Genomic DNA, 23,195 nt, shown 5'->3' on the forward strand with positions numbered 1-23,195 from the left:
GACTGTATTAATCAATTGACCATTCCATCAATTTAATTCTCATTAAATATTTGCCAGCTATAATTGCAAATTTGTTAAAATATATCAGAAAACATTTAATATATTTTTAATTTTTCAATGAATAAACAAAGCTAACTAACCTCATCTAACTGTAGAAAAATGAAATAAAAAGGATATGCAAATCAGTAAGGATGTGCATTTTACTCTGTTCTTGTCCATCACATTAAAAAAAAATATTTTCAACTTTCTCTAATACATTAAGTTTTTTACACATAGCTTCCTCAATAAAAACTTGCAGTGAAATTTTTCATTAATTAAAGCTTTTCTTAATTCCTTACAAAATTCAGTAGTTTTGACAAAAACAATTATTTATTGTTGTATTACTATTTCCACAAAGTACATACATTTATGAGGAAAAAGAATCAGCATGTTATCCAGTTCTACCTTCTTTCAGGTTTCCAAAAAATGCCCTAATTGATTCATGAGTCCCGAGACAATTTCAAAAGAAAATTAATCATTTATTAGGAGCACCCATTTTGGCAATACCTTTTTGCAGTCAGGACTGAGCATTATTTGAATTATAGCTGAACTTTACCCCTGTTCCTTCCCTCCCCTCAGTGTGTATCATAAATCACATTCCCCAATGAGGTGCATCCCTCACAAGTCTGCTATGGTAATCTGAGATACGACTCTAGATGAAAGTATGCTTGGAATGCGCTCCCCCGCTTTCCTCACCATAACAACTTTAGGAGTTCCCATTCACCTCCCCTCACTTCCAAAAGCAACCTGTGCGAAGCAAAAACAATTTGAGTACAGGTATAGGATTTACGGCTACGTCCTATCCCCCCAGGCTTGTTTGGATTTTCTGCATGGGATTTTGCTATACAGCGATCAGTCTGAATAGTTCTACTCTGTACTCAAGATGCTCTGACAAGGGGTAACTCCCTTCCACTTGATTAAGTATTGGAGTTGTCTTCTGTGCTACCGCGAATCAAGTATTCACTGCACCTCATAATGCGTTTGGCCCCCTATGACCACAGGACCCGAGTGGATCTGACCACGGGTTTTAAGAGGTTACTATGGAATACCGGGTGTATCATCCTAGCAGTCAGAGCAGTTTCAATTGCACTGTGACTGGGTTGATGATCTTTACTATGGGGAATGGTCACATAAACTTTGGCCCCAGTTTCTTGCTGGGGAGTTTTAACTTCAAATATTTTGTGTAGAGGTAAACCTTCTCTCCCACCCAGAATGGCTATTGCAGAGCTTGGTGTTTATCTGTCTGTTTCTTATAGGTTTGTGACGCTTTAACCAAGGCTTTTTTGACATTCTCCCAGGTTGCTTTTAGTACTGATATCTAATCAGTCAAGCTGACTCAGGAGAGGGGATCTCTTGGATACTCAGGCATTGGGACAAAGTCAATGCCGGTCACTACTTTGAATGGTGTTAGTCCTGTGCTACTGTGAACAGCATTATTCTACGCGATCTCAACAAAAGACAGAAGGCCTGCCCAATTGGATTGCTGATAATTCACATAGCACCTCAGGTACTGCTCTACCATGGCATTCAGTCTCTCTGCCCCCCCTCCCCATTGGTGCTTGGGTGAAAAGCTGAGCTAAGGTCCTGGGATGACCCAATGGACGCAGGAACTCCCTCCAGAACTTAGTCATGAACTGGACCCCTCTGTCAGAGATAATTCTTTGAGATACTCCATGCAGGTGGTAGATGTACTTCAGGAACAATTTGGCCAGCTGGTGATCTGAGGGTAGTCCGCTGCAGGGTATGAAGTGTGCCTGTTTGGAGAACAGGTCTATTATAGTTCAAATCACTTTGTTTCCCTCACTTTTTGGCAACTCTACCATAAAGTCCATTGTGATCTCCTCCTACGGCCTCGTTGGCTCTGCTATTGGTTGCAGCAGTCCGGGTTTTTTCCCCCTGATCATCTCTGCATTGTAGCGCAGATGGAGCAACTTTTCACATAACTGTCCACATCTTTCTCTATGCCAGGCCACCAGAACTGCCTCTGGGCTAAGTGGCAGGAACCCATAGTGGCCTGCCAGTTTGGTGTTGTGGCTCCTCTGGAGAATTAGGGTGCATAGGGATTCCAGGACATAGAGTTTCGTCCCCTTCCATTCGAGGTCATCTCTTTTTCTCAAAATTTGTTGGCTGTTTCGGAACCAGGGGTCTGCTAGCAGTTCGGTTTTGAGTCTCATAGTTAGGTTGCTTGCTGGTTGGTCTTGCCGGTCATGGCATTGTCATCTAGTGGTCACTTGGGCAGTTATTTGAGTAGGGGGAATGATGGCATCCACCACATGCTCCCATTCGCATTTGTACTGGGACATGCGGGAGAAAGCGTCAGCTAGAAAGTTCCTTCCCCCTGGAATGTGCTTGAGTACGAAGTCGAAATGGTTGAAGTATTGAGCCTATCGGATTTATTTGGGTGATAGTTTCTGTGAGGTCCTGAGAGCCTCCAGATTTTTGTGGTCAGTCTAGACTTCAAATGGTTTCTGCCCCCCTTCCAACAGGTGTCGCCAGGTTAGCAGTACCAATTTCACTGCGAAAGTCTCCTTTTCTCATGCAGCCCATCATCTCTCCGTGTCTGTGAGCTTGCAGGAAGTGTAGGCACAGGGCTGTAAGTTTCCTTGCCTGTTTCTTTGGAGTGCACTGCTCCCACTGCCATGTCACTGGCATCTACTTGGATCTTGAAGGGTTGCTAGGGGTCAGGATGCTTCTGCACTGGTTCCTTTGTGAACATTTCTTTTAGTGTTTCAAATGCCTCTTGGCAGGTTAGGTCCCACTGTAGTGGTTATCCCAGGTGAGGTTTTGTTCCTGGGTTTCCTGCCTTTAAGAGGTCTGTCATGGGTTTGGCAATCTTTGCAAAGGAGGGGATGAATTGCCTATAGAAGTTCATTAACCCTAGGAAGCTTTGTAGCTGTCTGTTGATGTGAGGGGGTTGCCAGTCTGGGACGGCTTGTACTTTGGCTGGGTCCATCTCTATTCTGTCGTTTGACACTCAGCAACCAAGGTAGTCTAGCCGTGCATGGTGGAATTCACATTTTGATAGCTTGACGTACAGGTTGGCTGCCAGAAGTTTTTCCAGTACCTGTCGGAGCAGGGGTATTTTGCATGCAGCACCTCGTTTATTAACTGCATGAATACCGCTGAAGTTCCCTGCAGTCCAAAAGGCATCACTTTGAATTGGAAGCTCTCTAGGAGGCAGTTAAATGCTGTTTCCCACTCATCTCCTTCCCTGATCCGTACTCGGTAGTATGCTTCTCTGAGGTCTAGTTTGGTGAAGACTTTTCCCTTTTCCAGGTGAGATAGCATGTCCTTCATGAGGGGGAGAGGGTACTGTTTGTGTATGACACGGCACTGATTCCTCTAAAGTCCACACACAGTCTTATAGTTCCATCTTTTCTTGCATTTCCCAGGGCGTCAAGGTGTACAGTTTGGCCTTAGGTAGTTTTGCCCTGGGGATGATTTTGAAGGCGCAATCTACCTCACACTGTAGGGGGGGGGGGACAGAATGTTGCACTTGGTCTTGCTGAATACTTCTGAGAGGTCCTGATATTCCACTGGGATCTGTTTGGTCTCTGGAGTTTTGTCAGATGTGGCTGCCAGTTGTTCTGGTGGGCTGTTTTTTTTGGGGGGGGGGGGTCCCTGCTTGGGTGGTGTTTCTGCTTGCTGACATGGAAGGAGTTGGGGCCCCTTTTCTGTCCTAAGTCTGCAGGTACCCCCTTGCCACCAGATGATCGGTCCCCACTTGTCCAGCCAGGAAAGTCCCAGTATGACTGCATTTATCATTTTGGGGGCTATTACGAATTGAATTACTTCCCAGTGATCCACTAGCCCTAGTCTCACTTGTTAGTTAGTTAGTTAGTTTATTAAACTTGTATGCCGCTCTATTCCTGAGGGGACTCAGGGCGGCTAACAAACCAAATAGGGAAGGGGCAATACAAAGCAAACAGACAAGACAAAACAAAATACAAAAAACAGATTAAAAAACTCATCAACAGCCGCAACAATTCGAGTGGGGCTGGGAACTCATCTGCCCCAGGCCTGCTGGAACAGCCAGGTCTTAACGGCTTTGTGGAAAGCCTGAAGGGTGGTGAGGGTCCGAATCTCCACGGGGAGATCGTTCCAGAGGGCCGGAGCAGCCACAGAGAAGGCCCTCCCCCGGGGGATCGACAATCGACTCTGACTAGCTGATGGAATCTGGAGGAGGCCTAATCTGTGTGATCTAATTGGTCGTAGGGAGGTAATTGGCATTCTCTCAAGTACCCAGGTCCGATACCATGTAGGGCTTTAAAAGTAACGACTAGCACTTTGAAGCGCGTCCGGAGTCCAATAGGCAGCCAGTGCAGCTCGCGGAGGATAGGTGTAACGTGGGTGTACCGAGGTGCACCCACAATCGCTCGGGCGGCTGATTCTGGACAAGCTGAAGTCTCCAAATGCTCTTCAAGGGCTGCCCCATGTAGAGCGCATTACAGTAGTCCAGTCTTGAGGTCACAAGGGCGTGAGTGACTGTTCTGAGTGCCTCACGGTTCAGGTAGGGACGCAATTGGTGCACCAGGCGAACCTGGGCAAATGTCCCCCTGGTCACAGCTGACAAATGGTGTTCTAAAGTCAGCTGTGGATCCAGGAGGACTCCCAAATTGCGAACCCTGTCTCAGGGGCGTATAATTTCACCCCCCAGCCTGAGAGTTGGAATACAAGGCCAATTTTTGGGAGGGAAAAACACAAGCCACTCGGTCTTGTCGGGATTGAGTGCAAGCTTGTTCACACCCATCCAGACCCTAACAGCCTCCAGGCACTGACACATCACGTCAACTGCTTCACTGAGTTGGCACGGGGCAAACAGATACAGCTGTGTATCGTCCGCATATTGGTGGTATTTTATCCCATGCCGCCAAATGATCTCACCCTGTGGCTTCATGTAGATGTTAAACAGGAGGGGGGACAGGACCGAACCCTGTGGCACCCCATACTTAAGGGGCCTAGGGGTCGACCTCTGCCCTCCGACCAACACCGACTGCGACCTGTCAGAGAGGTAGGAGAACCACTGAAGGACGGTGCCTCCCACTCCCACCTCCCGCAACTGCCGCAGAAGGATACCATGGTCGATGGTATCGAAGGCCGCTGAGAGGTCAAGGAGCACTAGGACGGAGGCGTGACCCCCGTCCCTAGCTCTCCAGAGATCATCGATCAGCGTGACCAAAGCAATTTCCGTGCTGTAGCCAGGCCTGAATCCCGACTGGAAGGAGTCTAGATAATCGGTTTCTTCCAAGGACTGCCGGAGCTGAGAGGCCACCACTTTCTCAACAACCTTCCCAACGAAGGGGAGGTTGGAGACTGGACGGTAGTTACTTAGATTGGCTGTATCCAAAGACGGCTTCTTCAGGAGGGGTCTCACCACCGCCACCTTTAGGAGGGGCGGGAAGGACCCCTCCCGGAGAGAGGCGGTAACTATCGTCTGGATCCAGCTCCATGTCACCTCCCTGCTGTTCGCAACCAGCCAGGAGGGACACGGGTCCAGCACACAAGTGGGGGCATTCACTGCTCCCATGGCCTTGTCCACTTCCTCAGGTGTGACAAGTTGAAAATCAATCCATAAATTCTGCTCAAGACCCTCCCCCAGTACCTCGGCTGGCTCTGAGCAATTGGAGTCCAGGTCTGTCCGAAGCAGAGCAACTTTATCCGCGAGAAATTGGACAAATTCCTCAGCTCTACCTTGTAGAGGGTTACCCGCATCCCTCCCATTCAAAAGGGAGCGGGCTATTCTGAACAAGGCGGCTGGGCGCGACTCAGCGGACACAATCAGAGCGGCATAATACACTTTTTTGAAGTCCGAATTGCCAGGAGGTAGGCTCTGATGCAGGCTTTCAACAGTGCTCGGTCTGACTCGGACTTACTGGACCTCCAGCGGCGCTCTAGGCGTCTCTTTTGGCGTTTCATCTCCCGGAGTTCCTCAGTGAACCAAGGAGCCCTCCTGGATCCACTACCTCGGAGAGGCCGTAAAGGCGCAATCCGGTTAAGGGCCTCCGCCGCCGCTGAGTTCCAAGCAGTGACCAAGGCCTCCACTGGACTGTGGACGAGAGTATCAGGTATAACACCAAGCGCCGTCTGAAAGCCCAGAGGGCCCATAAGGCGCCTGGGGTGGAACCACCTAATCGGTTCCTCCTCCCTACAGTGGGGGATTGGCCTCTGAAAGTCAAGCCTCAGTAGGAAGTGGTCCGACCATGACAGGGGCAAGATCTCAATACCCCTCAAACCAAGATCACGACTCCACTGCTCCGAGAGAAATACGAGGTCGAGCGTGTGACCCGCTGAGTGAGTCAGGCCCTGAATTACTTGGGTCAGGTCCATGGCTGTCATGGAAGCCATGAACTCATGCGCTCCATCAGAGTGTTCGCCGAGCGAAGGCAAATTGAAATCCCCCAGCACCATAAGCCTGGGGAACTCAACTGCCAGCTTGGCTACTGACTCGAGGAGCGAGGGGAGAGCTGTTGCAATGCTGTTGGGAGGCAGGTACGTTAACAAGAAGCCCACTTGACCCCCAAGGTCCAACTTCACCAGTAAGGACTCACACCCGACAAGCTCCGGAGCAGGGATCCTACGAGGAACCAGAGACCCTCGGATAACAATGGCCACTCCCCCACCCCTTCCCTGGGGTCGCGGCTGATGAAGCACCTGAAAACCCTCTGGGCACATCTCAGTGAGGGGGACTCCCCCCTCCGGGCCCAGCCAGATTTCAGTAATACACGCCAGGTCTGCCCCCTCGTCTAAAATTAGGTCCCGGATGAGGGGAGCCTTGTGAACCACAGACCTGGCATTTAGCAACAGCAGCCTGAGACCAGGGCCCTGACTACTCACGCCATCTGGCCTTGGAGTGGAACTAATAGGGCCGGAAGGAGGGATCTCTCTAAGGTAGCGAACCCTCCTTCCCTGGTAATGGTTAGCCCTAAAGTCCCCGCCATATCTGCCCCTCCCTGTTATGACCATAATGTTCTGGCCCACTCCCGTGTCCATGGTCCCTCCACCCTCCCTCATAGCCCCTGCGTTCCCCGGCACGCCCTTCGAATCAGACATCCTGAGGCTGGGATTAGACCCAGTCAGGTGGGTGGCATAGGCTCTCCCCATTAGGGACCCATCGACCTGTTCGAACCGGATTGGGTGGGACAAACTTTTTGCTCTGATTCCTAATTTCAGGACTGTGGTCAGGTTGATCAAGAATTTAGTGCAGTCTGAGTCTATTAGGGATTAAAAAGCCCCCTGGCTTCCTGTTTTGGGGACTATGAAGTGTATTGGAAAAATGAAAGGGTGAACTGGTCCTGTCACAATTGGGTCGTTTTCTCCCTCACTGTCACTGTCATAGGATTCTGGTGACTGGTCGTTGTTGTCTGGGGTCCACCACCTTTGCCTGGAGGGCCTTCGAGGACGCATTGGTGGCTCGTTTGGAACCCTGTTCCAGTCATGCCACGGGTAGTGGCTCTGGCCTTGGAATTGGGGTTGGGGTCATGCACACAGATGCCATGTGGTCCACCTCCCTGCATCTGTAGCATTTCAGCGGACTTCGAGGGGAGGGTGGTTTCAGGGTACGCTGCATTGGTATGGATCACCGTCGGCCGGGCAATTTCAGGTTGGGTTGACCTCTCTTTTTCATTTCCTCACCTTTATCATGTCGTTAGGAAGCAATCTGCCATCAACTTTTATTGATACTCGGAACCACTCAGAGAGTAGGTTTGAGATGTCATGGTAAGCAGCTGCGTGGGCAATCTGCTTATCCAGGCTTGTTCTGAAAAAGTGCACTAACAGACGCTCTGGTTAAGGGGCCCTTCCAATGACTCTCCTAAATTCACGGATGTGCTCTTTAACGGGGCGGCCCCTCTGCTTTAGGTCCCTGAGATCATCTTCGGCATACAGGTCCTCCTCCACCTCCTCAAATCTGGCCTCTAGCAGTTGTAGGAAGTCATCTATGCCTTGCAGTTGGGGGGCTCTCCTCTTGTGGAGGGCTGCTAGCCATTCCCTTACTTCTCCCTCTAGTCCCTCTGTGATAGTATTCACTATGGCTCTGGGGGATGAGTAGATGTTTCCATAGCATTCTAAGTAGATCTCAGCTGTGTCAAGAAATAGGGCTAACTCATCTGAGTACCCCTCAAACTTTCTCCTGAACCGGGGCAGTTCTCTTCAGCACTGCTCTTCCCTCCTCCTGTTGGCCTCTGTATGCTTGTGCTTGATATGTCTGGCCATATTTCTCAGCTCTTGTTTGGACGGAGGACGGAGACAGTCTGCTCTGGGCAGCCTGCCTGCTACATGGGAGAGGCACTGGCTTCAGCCTCCTTCTGATGGGTGGAGAAGGGGAGCTGAGTTTCCGTCTGCTTCTCGTCACAAGAGGATCCACTGTTCCTCCCCTCTCTTTTGGCCTGCATAATGGCTTCTCCTCACAGAGGGTGGCCCAGTCAAATTCCTCCCTCCGTTGCTCTATGGAACTCCCCAGGGACTCCATCAGGGGCTTTGGGAGCCTGGCTTGGTTCCAGTCCAGCATCCACTCCACTCTTCCTAGGTTGCTCAGGGCCTTTCCTTTTTTCTGGGCATTGGATTGGGGGAGCTCAACTTTAGCTGCTTTAGGGATTGAATACTCATCTTCTCTTGCTTCGGTTGCTGGAGCAGGCACCTCAGCTTTGATGGCTAAGGTCAGGCTGCACTCCTGCTGCAATCAGGTTCTCTTTGGATAGCTGGCCTTCTGCCATGGTTGCCTGAGTTTCCCTCCAAGCACCCACAATATTGAGGGAGCGATTGGAGAGTCCAGGCTCAGGAGACCTGGTAATCTTGATAGATTTTAAAAGCAGTCCAGCTGTCAGGTTTCCAAAAAACTGCCCTAATTGATTTATGAGTCCCGAGCCAATTTCAAAAAAAAATTAATCATTTATTAGGAGCACCCATTTTGGCATTACCTTTTTACAATCAGGATTGAGAATTATTTGAATTATAGCTGAACTTTATCCCTCTTCCTTCCCTCCCCTCAGTCTGTGTCATAAATCACATTCCCAATAAGGCGCACTCCTACCAAGTCTGCTGCAGTAATCTGAGATCCGACTCTAGCCAAAAGTATGTGTGGAATGCACTCCCCCCTTTCCTCAACATGATAACTTTAGGAGTTGACACCTTCCCTGCCAAACTCTTCTGGCCACACTCATCCTACCTGCCATTCCCCAGTTCCATTTCATTACCTTTTCTGCTGCCCTCTTCTGGACAAAAATAGAACTCTTCTGCTTAAATTATTGGGAGTCACTTTCAATTCAGATTTTTTTCAACCTCTTTTGCTCTCTTGATCATAACTACTAATTTGGATGAATAATTCTAAGAAAAAATGGCTTTCTATGTGGATTTCTTTTCTAGTTGAGAAATTCTAGTGAGAGGCAACCTCTGTCCTATAGCAGGAGCCAGTTTACTAATACTTGCCAACTGGCTTCCATATTTATTGAACTGTTTATTTTAATGTTTCTAATTAGAAATGCTATATTGAACAGTTGGTTATAGTACGCTTAGAAACACAGTTTAACATAGCAATATTTAAAATGCTGTATATACAAAAATACTATGCTAAATCTTTCAGAGAAAGAGTAGAATGCATAAAGAACTACTTACTTTCCAGTCTCTTTTGCAAGATCACACCAATCTCTTCTCACTATGTCCAATCCTTTAAGTTCTTGCTTGGTAATGTATTTTCCATCTCCTGCTAGTTCCACAACCAAAGCAGCATATTTCTTCTTTTTTAAGAGCAAAAGGGTCTTAAAAATTCCATCAATATCTATCTCCAGTAACTTGTACAGTTTATTTACTTCACTTTTAATCTGCAAATATAGAACCAATTAATTTTAAAAAATATTCTCGCTAAGAGAGTAATATTTAAATATTCCTGAGCTAAATATTAGCAAGCAGAAAAAAACACTAGATATGCAAACATGGTCCATCCACATCACATAATAGATTAAAAGCATAGTGAAGGCCAAAACATACTACAGTATATAAATATTGTATTCTACTTAGATATAGGTTGACAGAACAAAATAAAAGCATGTCATAAATTTGACACAAAATTTCAAAGAAATAGTACCAATGCAACAATGAAAAGAACAGTTGAACAAATCTATCCACATAGTCCTCAATTTACAACCATTTGTTTAGCCACTGCTTGAAGTTACAACAGCACTGAAAAAAGGGAATTATGACCAGCATTCTTATTTAAGACTGTTGTTTCCAATTGTGACAGTAAGTCAGAAACTATCTGTGTAATTTATACCATGCTATGGTTTGAGAGAAGAGATACAAAATGTTTTATACAGTATACAACTTTATTTTTTATAAAGAAATGAATAAATAAATAAAGGAGGAAGGGAGGGAGGGGAGATGTAGTAGTAATATGCATTACTCAAGAAAATTTGGCAATATATGTTCCATAAGCATTTCATAAGCAAAGAAATTTTTATATCTGACCCTAACAGTTTGAGAACATTTATTTTCTTTACAGGGATGTTATTATCCACTATTAATGTCAGTATTATTTTTATTTTTTTAATATATTGTAAAAAGTGATGTCTATTGCTGGTCTATGATAAAAATATTATTCTTATTCTTTATAACTGGATAAGAACTAGACACAGTAAACTACCACAAACACCTTGGCCAACAGATCTCAATGGAAGGTGATAAAATAAAATAAATTGAATAATGTGTTAAATGAGGTTGACAGGCATTCAGCAAGCTAAGCATAATTTTCAAGAACAACCTCCCTATTTGCCTGAAAAGTTTTCAATCAGTGTGTGCTACCTGCTCTAAAATATGACAGTGAAACATGGGCACTAATCTCACAATTGATACAAAATCTACGAGTGGTGCAAAGAGCCATGGGAAAGATACATGCTCGGCATTACAAGGCAAGATAGAAATATATGCATATAGATTAGAGAGTGGCTATCCTAACTTTCTTCCTTTGTCTCCCATCCAGTTTTGGGCTATGTTTTCTCTTCACTCGCACTGCCCCACCCCAGTCCTTGGAATGTCCCTTCTTCCTGGGAAACTGTTACTCCACTATAGTCCATCACACCACGTCCCCCTTTGTAGAGACAATCTATCTTTAGTTTTTCCAACTTTTTTCTGCATTGTAGCAGGTTGTATATTGTTAAATGCCTCGGTTGTCTTAAGAGGAAATTGATTTTGTGAACAATTACATAATATAACAATATTGAAATAGCAAAAGAAGTAATGTATTGAAACAAAAACAAAAAGAAAGGAAATTTTCACAAGCATCCAATATCCTTTTCCATATTATACAAACCTGAGAAATGCATTGATAATACCTAGAGAATAGTAAAAGTGGAATTACTTACTTCCTTTTCCAAGGATAAGACAGGTTACTTATTTGTAACTTTGGATCTGGAACAGCTATTTGTCAGATCCCAGATTCCTATAGCGACGCTGTCATTCTGGTAGGAGGGGGAGGCTTGCGCGGGGGGGGGGGGGATACAGACATGTGGGATTTCTGTTTCTATTCCTTGCTTTGCTTTGCTGTAACTTTTGGGACCTTGGGAAGGGGAAAGGAATGTGCCTGGAGCCAGCTGCATTATCTCATCTCTGGAGAAAAGCAGCAACATTGCCTTGGAGACTGGCTATATCACCTTCTCAGCCTGAGTTTCAAATAACATCTTCAGTCACTGGGATTGGTTTGATGATGTATTGGACTTTAGGAGGGGCTCTGTCTGCAATGCTTTATGTTTTGAGTGAGAAAAGTTAATTCCTGCCTAGATCTCTTGCTATCACAATCTTCCAATAAAAGTTTCCTTTTGAAATGGCTTTCGTTTCAAGAGTTCTACTTTCTTGAGAAGACTGGCAAGGCAGGACCTTACACTATCTATGCATTCAGAAATATAAAGATGTAAAAAATAAGAAAGCATTGAGGAACAAATTAAGAAATTAAAAAACAATCATAAAACCGCATAAATATATAAGAGGGGAAAATGTAAGATATATTGTATATAAAATAGTACAGAATATTAGTTATAAGAGGAATATATGTACACAGATAGATATAAGATGTATTGTATGGAAATTAGCACACTAAAATAGTAATATGTATAGAAGAAATATAAGTATATACCAGTGACGTGCGGTGAGTTTTATGGCTGGTGAGGCACTTTTTAGACTTGTGGACTTCAACTTCCAGAATTCCACAGCCAGGCATGCTCAGTTCCGATTTAAAGCGACAGCATTTTTCCCCCTTGCAAAATAAGTTTTCCCATTCTTTTTCTTCTCCCTCCCCCTCCTTCCTCCCTCCCACCCCCATCTCTCAAACAGACACACGCACACAGAGAACTTGGATCCCTCTCTCACTCACTCACTCTCAAACAAACACAGAAGTTGGATTGGATATATTTTCCAAAGGCTTGAAAGCAGCTCCTCTGCCATACCCCCCCTTCCCCTGCTGCCTTCCGATCGGAGCCTTTGATTGCAGGTGAATCACGTTGCCTTTTCAGTGAAGCTGGGCTTATATTCTTTTATCCAGCTCTCTCTCTGTGTGTGTATTTTTGAAAAGGCACCGTGGGTTCTGCATGCAATCAAACTTTTTGAATTCCTCCCCCCTCCCCACACACGCACCTTTTCCATCTGTTTCAGAGAGGATTTCAACTCTGCCCTCATGAAAGGCCAGAGCTCTGAGTCAGGCTGAGCTAGTTGCTCCCAGAGAACTCTAAAAAGCCTCTAAAAATGCCTTGGCTTTAATTATTTTTTAAAAATTCTTTAAAATTCTTTCCTTTTCCTCATGACTGGTGAGGCCGCGCCTCCCCTGCCTCTAGTGACTGCACATCCCTGGTACATACCTATGGATATAAGATGGAGTATGTATGAATTAACACATTAGTAGATGAAAATGTATATATATATGTATGGACAAAAAGAACATAATGGAGGTATACTGATGCGGAAATGTAAAGATAATTGTGTTTTTAAAAATGGAAAAAAATGTTTAATAAAAATATTTTTTAAAAAAGAAATATAAAGGATATATCTGATCAGTGCCTCACTCAAGTAATTTCCAGTATTAAAGATTTTTGGAAGAAGCATGTTTTTATTATGCATATCCTGCCTTCCCTCATTTTTTGTTTTATTGCAGAAGCTATAAAAACCCATAAAATCAACAAGCATAGTCATAGAATAGATAGGTAGCTCAATGCACATATGGCCCCTTAAAAGAGCCACCATTGCAGAAAAGCAACCTTCTTTCTTCCTGGTTTCTGTATCACACATATGGTTAACTAGCAAGCTCACAAGATGGAAGTGGGAGGCTACAACTGACAGAATTGGGTGAAAGGAATCCAATGATTCCTTTGGTCAATACCAAACTAAAATGAATCAGCTCTAAAATGAACATCTAAGGATACTAATTTACAAAAGTAGATGACCAGGATCCTAAACAAATCTTCCAGAGAAGCACTGACTCAGAGGGAAGCTTGTTCACCAGATGTTACTGCTCACAAGACACTGAAAGAATGCCTTGAAAGAGACTAAAACTCTTTTCTAAGAATAACAAAGACATTCTGGGAAAGCTGCCAAAGCTTTGTCTACTCAAAGAATGCAAAGAATGCTTAATGGAGATCTTTGGATTGAGAAAAAATAGATGAAACAAGCACTGGATTAAATTGAAACTAAGATGTCACTTTTGGAAGAAATGATAAATTTGACCAAAGAACAGAGAATAGCATCAGCCCACAGGGAATATAATTCTACAACCTTTCTTAATAACAACTAAGATTTTTTTTTAAAAAAAATCACCAAATAAATATATATAGTAGCCATAGATTCAAACAGTTTCCTATTAATTAGTTGGATCCAACCAACAAATTCAGTATAGAAATAGTAGAGAAACTGGAGGAAACTGATTGAATGAAAGGAAACAGTACAAAACCCACTGCAGCTATAGATTCTAAATTTCTGGATTTGAATCAGTGGTAGGTTCCTATTGTGGCCCAGCAGGAGCCGTTGGAGCTGCCACCAAACTCCGACAGCAAGGGGCCCTATGAGTCAGCTTTGGAGGATGTGGAGGACCCTGGACAGGGTTCCAACTCCAAGCAGGGCACAGAGAGACTGGTTGGCCACCAGGAGGCGCCTGAGCCTTGGACCAGTGGGGAGGAGACAAGGGAGTGTGATCTGGACGTCAGCAGTGGGGAGGAGTCAAGGGAGTTGTTCCTAGATGCCCGACACCAGAGAGCTAATAGGCATAAGGAACAATTATGCAATTACAGGAGGTAATTGCACTCAGCTGGTGGTAATTAGGCTCCTCTCCAGACTATAAAAGGAATGCTTGTGCACATGCCCCTTTTGCAGAAGTCAACGCAGGAACTAATGTTGGAGAACATAATTGTGAGCTTGGCAGGCTGGATTGCTGCCACGGCTTATCTGTGCTGGATTGCTGCCCAAACTTGTCTGCGCCGGTTTGCTGCCAAGGACCTGTCTGTCTGTTAATTAAATGCCATAACTTATCTTTGCCTCAGAGTGTGTTGGTGTGGGACGAGGGGGGTCAGAACAGGTTCCTACCGGTCTGGACCGGTACGCCAGAACCAGTAGCGGAAATAGGGTGTACAGTAGAGCCAGAGGCCCCTGTACTGGTACGGTCCTTCCCCTGGCCTGCCCACGGATGCTGCTCTCTCTCTCTCTCTACCTGTCCGCACCATGCTTGCCCTGCCCACCTCATTTGCAATGCAGTGGGGAGAAATCCATGGGTTAGAGGGAGAAGGCCATCCCTAGCAGAAGCTCAGCTTTCTCCTCCCTCTAACCCATGGATTTCTCCCCACCCCACTGCAAACGAGGCGGCTGTCAAAGAGAACAAAGCGCGGGGCTTCTTCCAACAGCTGAGTCCTTCACTCCTATTACTTCAACTGTTGGAAGAAACCCCACACTTCGTTCTCTTTGACAGCCACCTCGTTTGCAGTGGGGTGGGGAGAAATGCATGGGTTAGAGGGAGGAGAAGGTAGAGCTTCTGTTAGGGACGGCCTTCTCTTCCTTCTAATCCATGGATTTCTCAGCAGCAGAAGCGGCGGCAGCTGAAACACAATTGTGGTCACACAAATTGTGGTTACACTTGTAACAAAAGAGGAGGCTGACCCATTTCAAATTAAGAACTATAAACCTATTTCTCTGCTAAACTCAGACTATAAGATATTTGTTTCAATACCGGCAGACTCAAATGACTCAAAAAATTCTTAAATAATTTTATTCACCCTGATCAAAATGGGTTTCTACCAAAGAGACAAATTAAAGATAATATGAGAATAGTTCTGGACGCTTTGGAATATATGAGGCACATCCTGAAAAACAAATGGCTTTGATGTTTTTAGATGCACAGAAAGCCTTTGACAATGTGAACTGGCGATTTATGTTGTTACAGCTGAACAGATGGGCTTTGGTAAGAAATTTACCCAAGCCATAGAAACTATATACCACAAACCATCAGCAAAGATAATGATAAATAGATAATTGACAGACTCTATTGAAATAAAGAAAGGGACGAGACAAGGTTGTCCACTATCGCCTCTATTGTTCGTCTTAACATTAGAAGACCTAAATAGAAATATCAGAGAGAAAAAAAGACATAAAAGGAATGAAAATTAAATAGGAAGAATATAAATTGCAGGCATTTTTAGATGACCTGGTTTTCATTTTAGAGGACCCACTAGAAGCTGCACCTAAATTGATAGAAAAAATTGAGGAATATGGAAAAGTAGCAGGTTTGAAAATAAAGACAAAACAAAGATTTTGACAAAGAACATGTTATTAAGACAAAAGGAAGAATTGGTGGAAACTTTGAAGATTCAAGTCACGAATAAGGTCAAGTAATTGGGGATATATTTGACAGCAATATGTAGTACACTTAAATAGAACAATTACCATAAACTCGAAACAACAGATTGCATCAGATTTGGCAAAATGGGAAAATTTACAACTATCAATATTAGAGAGAATGTCAACAATCCAGATGAACATACTACCCAGGATTGTATATTTGTTCCAGACAATTCCAATTAGATTAGGGAAAAATTATTTTGATAATTTAAACAAAATAGTGTTGAAGTATATTTGGCAGGGAAAGAAAGTGAAAATAAATTTAAAATTGTTACAAGATGCTAGAATAAGAGGAGGATTCGGTCTACCTAACTGGGAGTTGTATTATCAGGCAACAAGTTTTATGTGGGTTAAGGAATGGATAACATTTAAGAAATTCTAAATTATTCACTGTAGAAGGACATGATTTGTTGTTGGGATGGCATGCTTTCTTATGGCATAAGGGAACTAAAACGCAGGTATTTTAGAAGACATTACATACATGAGGCTCTGCTATTAAATTGGGAGAAGATTAAAAGACAGACAAAAAACTTCATTGGTTTTGACAGTGGTATAGGGAAAATTGAAAAGGGGGGATGTCCCCCACAAAAAGAAATAAAAAGCAGACAAAAGATCTCATTGAGTTTGACAGTGGCTTAGGGAAAACTGAAGAGGGGGATTATACCCCAATAAAGGAAAATACAAAAGATTTCACTGGGTTTGACAGTGGCTTGGGGAAAATTGAAGAGGGTGGACATGGCAAAACAAAGAAAAGGGAGAAGATAGGAATAGAGAAGTGGGACAAAATACTAGGAAAAAACAGATAATTAGAAATTGTTATATGGGAAATATAAAGCTGATATGTGGTTTACTCCTATATATAATAATTAAACTGAGTTGCTAACTGATTGTATATGATAATGGAAAAATAATTAAATAAAGGTTATATATGGAATATGGACAAATATGAAACTGTTATGTGGAGAATACAAAGTAGAGGCATGTGATTCACTTTTATACATGATAATTAAACTGAGTTGTTAATTGATTGAATATGACAATGGAAGGACAATTAAGTATAAGTTAAAATATATGAAATATGGACACGTATAGAACTCTTAAGATGATGACCAAAGGGAGGTGTATACCGCTTGTTATTCTACATAGTTAAGGTGACCAGACGTCCCGCTTTTGGCGAGACAGTCATGATTTTTCAAAATTTGTCCTGTGTCCCGCTGTGTGTTCAAAAAGTCCCGATTTAAAAAGGACGCCGTTAAAAAAAAAAGTTTTTATTTCTCTGAAGTGTCATTCTCGATGTGGCCTTTAGATGGCAGTGGTTTCTCTCCCTCCGCTCGGCTTGCTCGCATCGCCCAATGAGGGGTGAGGCTCCTCCCACCCCTCCTGCTCTTCCAAACACGATCATATCTCCCTTCCTTTTGATCTGGTTGCTTTTCTCTGGTCTCCTTTTGGTGGGGGGGCAGGAGGGGGGGGTAGAAGATCTGTCATTTTCCTTCCTTTAAAAAAAAAGGGGGGGGGAAACCCAGGATTTATTGCAAATAAAGAAATCCACCCCAAATGGATCGGGAGGCGGGATGGGGGGGAGTGGGAATTAGGGGAAAGGGGGATTTTCCTCCCGTGCCTTGGATTTCATTTATTTATTTATTTATTTATAAAAAAGTTGTTTTTCTTGTATTTCCTTTGCTCGTTTGTTTGGTTGAGGGGGGGGGATGAGTGGAGAAAAAAAAGAGAGAGATCTGGGAGCTTGAATTGGTGCAGCTGGAATTTGGGCTGCGGGATGGGGAGTGTCTGTGTGTATAATTTGGAAGAGGCGGGGGGATGGAGGAGATTTCCTTCTCTCCGCTGCTCTTCTCTCATCTCCTTCTGTCGGATGGGGTTGGGAGTGGGTGGGTGGGGGTGTACGATCCCCTTATTTTTTTAATCTATCCTTTTCCTAACTTGTGATCTCCGATCCCCCTCCCTCCCCCGCGTCCCCTCCCTAGGTTCCCCCATTCCTCCTGAGATCTCGTAATTGCTGTAACCGAGCCCTTAACAGCTGCAAATAAAAGACTCTACTAGCAATTCCCCTTTTGTTGCTGGTAAACATCATACACACACACACACACACACACACACACACACACATACTTTGACTGCTCTTTTTGTGCATCCAGTGTGAAGTGAGCAGGAATGAAGGCTGGACACACACACACACACACACAGATTAATAACCCCCGTTTTGCAGCCCCAGATTATTAAAAACTCATCCATCCTTCCCCTTTTTCATCCATCCATCCCTCTTCATTCTCTACATTTCTCTACACATTTCTCTATTTATCGTATTAAGTCTATCTCTTTTTTTAAATTATTATTCTGCTGGTCTTCCTGGGCAGCCTTGATGCCCCTCTCCCCCCCAAAAAAGAGGCAAGTTAGAAATTTAAATTTTCATCCAGCATGACTAAGGTGTGCTTTATCCAATTTTCTCCTCTTGAGCTTCTGTGGGCAAGGGCAATATACCTGCCAGCATCAGGAGTAATGGGAAAGGAGCAATATAGGGGGATTTACAAACTATATTCGTGTAGACTTTCTAAAGAGATTTAGCGATGATGGCATAATAAGATGTGACAAGGCTTGCATGCCATATAATGAACTTGGCTGCATTGAGTCATTTAAAAAAAACTTACCTTTTTTAAAGGGAGCGTTCTATTTAAGAACCGTCTCCCTGCTTCCCCTCTGCAAATTCTGCTTTAAAGCAGTGGTTCCCAACCAGTGGCCCGTGGTGGACCACTGGTGGTCTGTGAGAAAAATTTGGTGGTCTGCAGATACTAACATCTATATCATTCTGGATTGACTTGGAGTGCCTGCCTGCTGATAAATGAGCCGGGTTTTTTTCTTTTATTTTGTATTTTAAAATAATATTTTATTTATTGTGCATAGGATTTTTTAAAATAGTTTTATTCTGTGTGGATTCTTTTTTTAAATTGTCTTAGACTATATTTTAAATAGTCAGGAGTCATTGACACTGAATTTGCACTTTTAATAATCAGGAAGCACATACTGAGTTTCTTTGAAAAAAAAATCCAATAATTTAAAAATCCCAATAATTTGTTTCCTAGTATAATTTGATTGCTTATTAGTAACCTATGACTAAGTGTTGTAGCTTATGATTCTTGATGAATGTATTTTTTTCTTTTATGTACACTGAGAGCCTATGCACCAAAGACAAATTCCTTGTGTGTCCAATCACACTTGGCTAATAAACTATTCTATTCTACTCTACTCTATTCATTTCTATTTCCATTCTAATAAGGAGTTTAGCTTCTCTCTTGAAAATGTAAGCTAGCATAAGGCATTATAATGCAAGCTAGCCTTAGCTTTCAAACAGTTCATTTAGTTACAATGGCATTGAAAAAAGTGACTGATGACCATCTTTCACACTTAGGGACCATTTTCACACTTAGCGACCGTTGCAGCATCCTCATGGTCACGTGATCAAATTCGTATTTATGATGGTTTCAGTGTCCTGGGGTACAGTACACTGTTCACCAAGCACTAATGGAAGTTAAAGAAAAAATAAAATTATTTTTAAAAAATTTTAAAAAGGAGGGAAAAAAAGAAAAGAGATGTTGAGGGAAGGGTTTTGGACTCCATGCAGGCTTAGATTTCAGTTGCTGAGATTCAAAAAGAAACAAAACAGGGACTTCTTTCATCCAGCCTCCAAAACAAGTATGAGTCCTTTCAACAGGTAGCAGCAGTTTGCAACCTTCCCTGTCGGCTTCTCCACTGGGTTTCTGGGGAACCTGGCAGGGAAGTTTGCAAGTGACAATAGCATGATTGAGAGGAGCTTGGCAATGAGCTATAAATCCAAATGGATTGCCAAATATCCAGATAGCCAGTATGTGACTGTGGGATATGTGTTTGCAACATTTTGTGACAGTTGGAAATGCTTTAGAGGTATAAAGCACCCTTTCTGAGGCCTTCATAATTTCAAAGTCATTAAGCAATTAGTCATTAAATGAGGACTCCCTGTCAATCTCAATTGTCCCTAGCTAATAAGGGCACAAGTAATAGCACTTAGCAATAGCACTTAGACTTATATACTGCTTCATACTGCTTTAAAGCCCACTCTAAGCGGTTCCATCTCCCTAAATATTCCATCTTGAGATGGATTATTATTCAGTCTTCCTTCTAAAATTATGGATAAGAAACACTAGAGATCAATGAGAATGCTGGAAAGAGTCTATCATAGAAGCTGCTGTTAGAATAGTTGAGGTACCTTGGTTTTTAAAAAATTGCCCTATGCCACACCATTTTGCCCAGTTAAAGGTTGCAGGAAAGAGAGTTTTAGTAGTAAATAGATTGTGAGGTTCCATTACAAATTGTTCCACTCATTACAAGACATATAAAATGATTTCAAAATGAAGTGAGGAAACACATTTATTTCTAAGCAGAAGTGCCTGATTGTATTATTTATGAGTGGCCCACGCCACAGTCTTGGTCGTGCTTCTGGTGGAATGGGCCGTGATATACCTCGGCACTAGAAGGGCCTGCAGTTTGTAGGCCTTGGTGATGCACGTCCAAATCCACCTTCCCACAGTTGATGGAGAAGCTCTGGAGCCCAGAGTCGAAGGTTGAAAGGAGACAAACAAGGCCTCTGTCCTCCAGTGAGAGGAAGTCAATTTCATGTAGATTTTGAGAGCCCACCTCACATCTAAGAAATGCCACCTCCTAACCAGAGCATGAGATGGCCCTGTACAGAAGTTTGGCAGGATTAATTCCTGGGCCCTGTGGAACCAGGAATTCACTTTAGGAATGAAGGAGGGGTCCAGTCTGAGTACCACCCTGTCAGGGTGAAAGATACATAAGTCTTCACTCACTGAGAGGGTTGCCAGCTCCAAAATCCTCCTGGCTGACCTGATGGCAACCAGGAAGACTACCTTACAGATCAGGAAATGCAGTGTAGCCTACCTCAGCAGTTCGAAGGGACTCCCCATGAGAGCTTTCAATAGGTTCCAGGTAGGGTACCTGTGTACCACTGGTGGCTTCAAGTTGTTTGCACCCCTGAGAAACCTGTGAATGGTAGGATAGGATTGCTGATAATGCAGCCGCTTGTCTACAATGGTGTTAGGTATCAGTTCCATGTCCAGTCTGTCCTGAAGGAAGTCTAGGATCTGACTGACTAACACCAAAGTCCTTGCTGGAGCACCAGCTACAAAAGGCAGTCCAGGTTGCATTATATATTCTGTCTGTGGAAGGCCTCGTAGAAGCCTGAATTACCCTGGAGGAGAAGTTGTCCCTACTCCGTATGGTCAACTGGAGCCATTGTGGGTCCGGATGGACCAGTGCCCCCTGGCTGAGGGAGATTTTGTCCCGAGGGATTCTCCAGGGTCGTTCCACAGACAGACTCACAAGATCGGCAAACCATGGCTGTCTGGATCAATATGGTGTGAGAAGCAGAAGGTGTGCCCTCTCCTTGAATACCTTCCTGATGACCCCCAAATCTGGCTCAGATTTTCCTTTCCTTTTCGCTGCTATCAATTCATATCTAGTAAAATTGCTTTATCTCTATTCAAATGGAGTTGAGGTTTTTCTTTCTTGGGTTCTGAAGGAGACATGCCTGACAAAAGAGTTCTTGAATTGCTTGAATGCCAGGTGCACAGCCCTCATTTTAGCCAGTTGATATTGTGGGTCAGGTCTGTCTGAGCCCACTGGCCTTGGGCTAGCAAAGACTGGAAGTGTGCTCCCCAGCCGAACAGGCTGGCATCCGTCGTGATAGTTAGATGGATAGGAGTCTTGAATAGACATCCCCTGGTGATGGCCAGGGATGTCCACCATTCCAGGGACTTCAGAACATTTGGTGGCATTCGAACTCTGACTGATGAGTGGCTCCTGCCTGACTGTTGGTACAGCAGAAGGAACCACTGGGGAGGTGTAAATGAGTCCATGGGACAATAGATATGCAAAATACCATCTTGCCCATGAACTGTGCAGCAGTACCAGAGGAACTGACCGCTCCTGCAATATTTGGTATGTCATAGTCTTTAGACTGAGCTGCCTGTCTGGGAAGAGAAATACTTCGCACCTAACCATGTCTATGACCACTCCCAAATACAGCAGGCGGTTGGTCGGTGACAGATGGCTCTTTTTGAAGTTGATCAGGAACCCGTGTTCTTGGAGCACTCTGATCGTGATGTTGAGATCCTCCTTTGCCTGACTCTCCATGGATGACTGGAGGAGCATGTTGTCCAAGTAGCACTGGATCCTTACAGGAACCGCCCGGAGATGAGCAGCCAAGGCTGCTAAAAGCTTTATAAAGGTCCTGGGTGCCGAAGGCAGGCCAAATGGCATGGCCTTGGTATTGGTAGTGCCGACATGCATAATGAAACCTGGGAAATCTCTGGTGAATGGGTAATACCAGTATATGGAGATAAGCCTCCATCAAGTCTATTGACATTAGAAAGTCTCCCTCCCTGGTGCCCTCCAGAATTGACTGGAGGGAGTGCCTCATGAACCTCTTGTACAGAACATACTGGTTGAGCCTTTTGAGATTTAAAATAGCTCTCCATCCATCCGAGCTCTTCAGGACCAGAAACAAGTTGGAATAAAACCCCTGCCCCTGCTAGTCCTGTGGAACTGACTGAATGGCCTGAATGTCCAACAGATGCTGGATGGCTGTATCCATCAGGTCTCTTGACTGGTTCCTGAGAGATGGGGCAGGTGAGAAAGCAACTGGGAGGGATAGAGTGAAACTCTAGAGCTAGTTCCAGTCTTACCATATTTAGAACCCAGTTGTCCCTTGTGATGGCTTCCCACAGGTGAGCAAAGTAGATGAGTCGACCACTGATGGGAAGTTCATCCATTCAGTCAGTGGGAGCGGAAATAAGGGTGGCTCCCTGTGCCTCGAAAGGGTCGCTTGCCCTGAGGTTCTTGAATCCAGATCTATCTGACTGCCTGTCCTGTCTGCTGGGAAAGAACCTTTGGGGCTGCTGGTAATCAAATCCCCCCTCTGAGGGACGAAAGGACTGCCCTCTAAAGTAGGGTGACTGGCGTTGGTCTAGTCTCTGGTAAAGGGAACGCAAGACCTTTCCCTTTCCCTTGGTCTCCACCAGAAAGGGATCCAAGGCCTCTCCAAATACCGTATTTTTCAGAGTATAAGATACACCTCCCCCCCCAAAAGAGGGTAAAAATCTGGGTGCATCTAGATTATACACTGAATACAGCATTTTTGGCCCTCCCCCGCACATCCTGTTTTTCACAAAAATTGATGTACAGAGGGTTTTGGAGGCCTGCAAAGTGCTCCTGGTGGCTGGGGAGGGGAAAAATGA

General features: G+C 44.2%; 1 protein-coding gene across 1 annotated transcript in view; it reads right to left on the bottom strand.

The window, feature by feature from the left end:
* The window catches only part of POLA1 (DNA polymerase alpha 1, catalytic subunit), a 388,965-nt gene that overhangs the window by 197,253 nt on the left and 168,517 nt on the right, over window positions 1-23,195 (bottom strand). Inside the window, 1 exon segment of the mRNA XM_032226833.1 lies at window positions 9,649-9,854. Coding sequence (XP_032082724.1) covers window positions 9,649-9,854 — 206 coding nt within the window.

Source organism: Thamnophis elegans, chromosome 11 (genome assembly GCF_009769535.1).
Source record: "Thamnophis elegans isolate rThaEle1 chromosome 11, rThaEle1.pri, whole genome shotgun sequence".
NCBI lineage: Eukaryota > Metazoa > Chordata > Lepidosauria > Squamata > Colubridae > Thamnophis > Thamnophis elegans.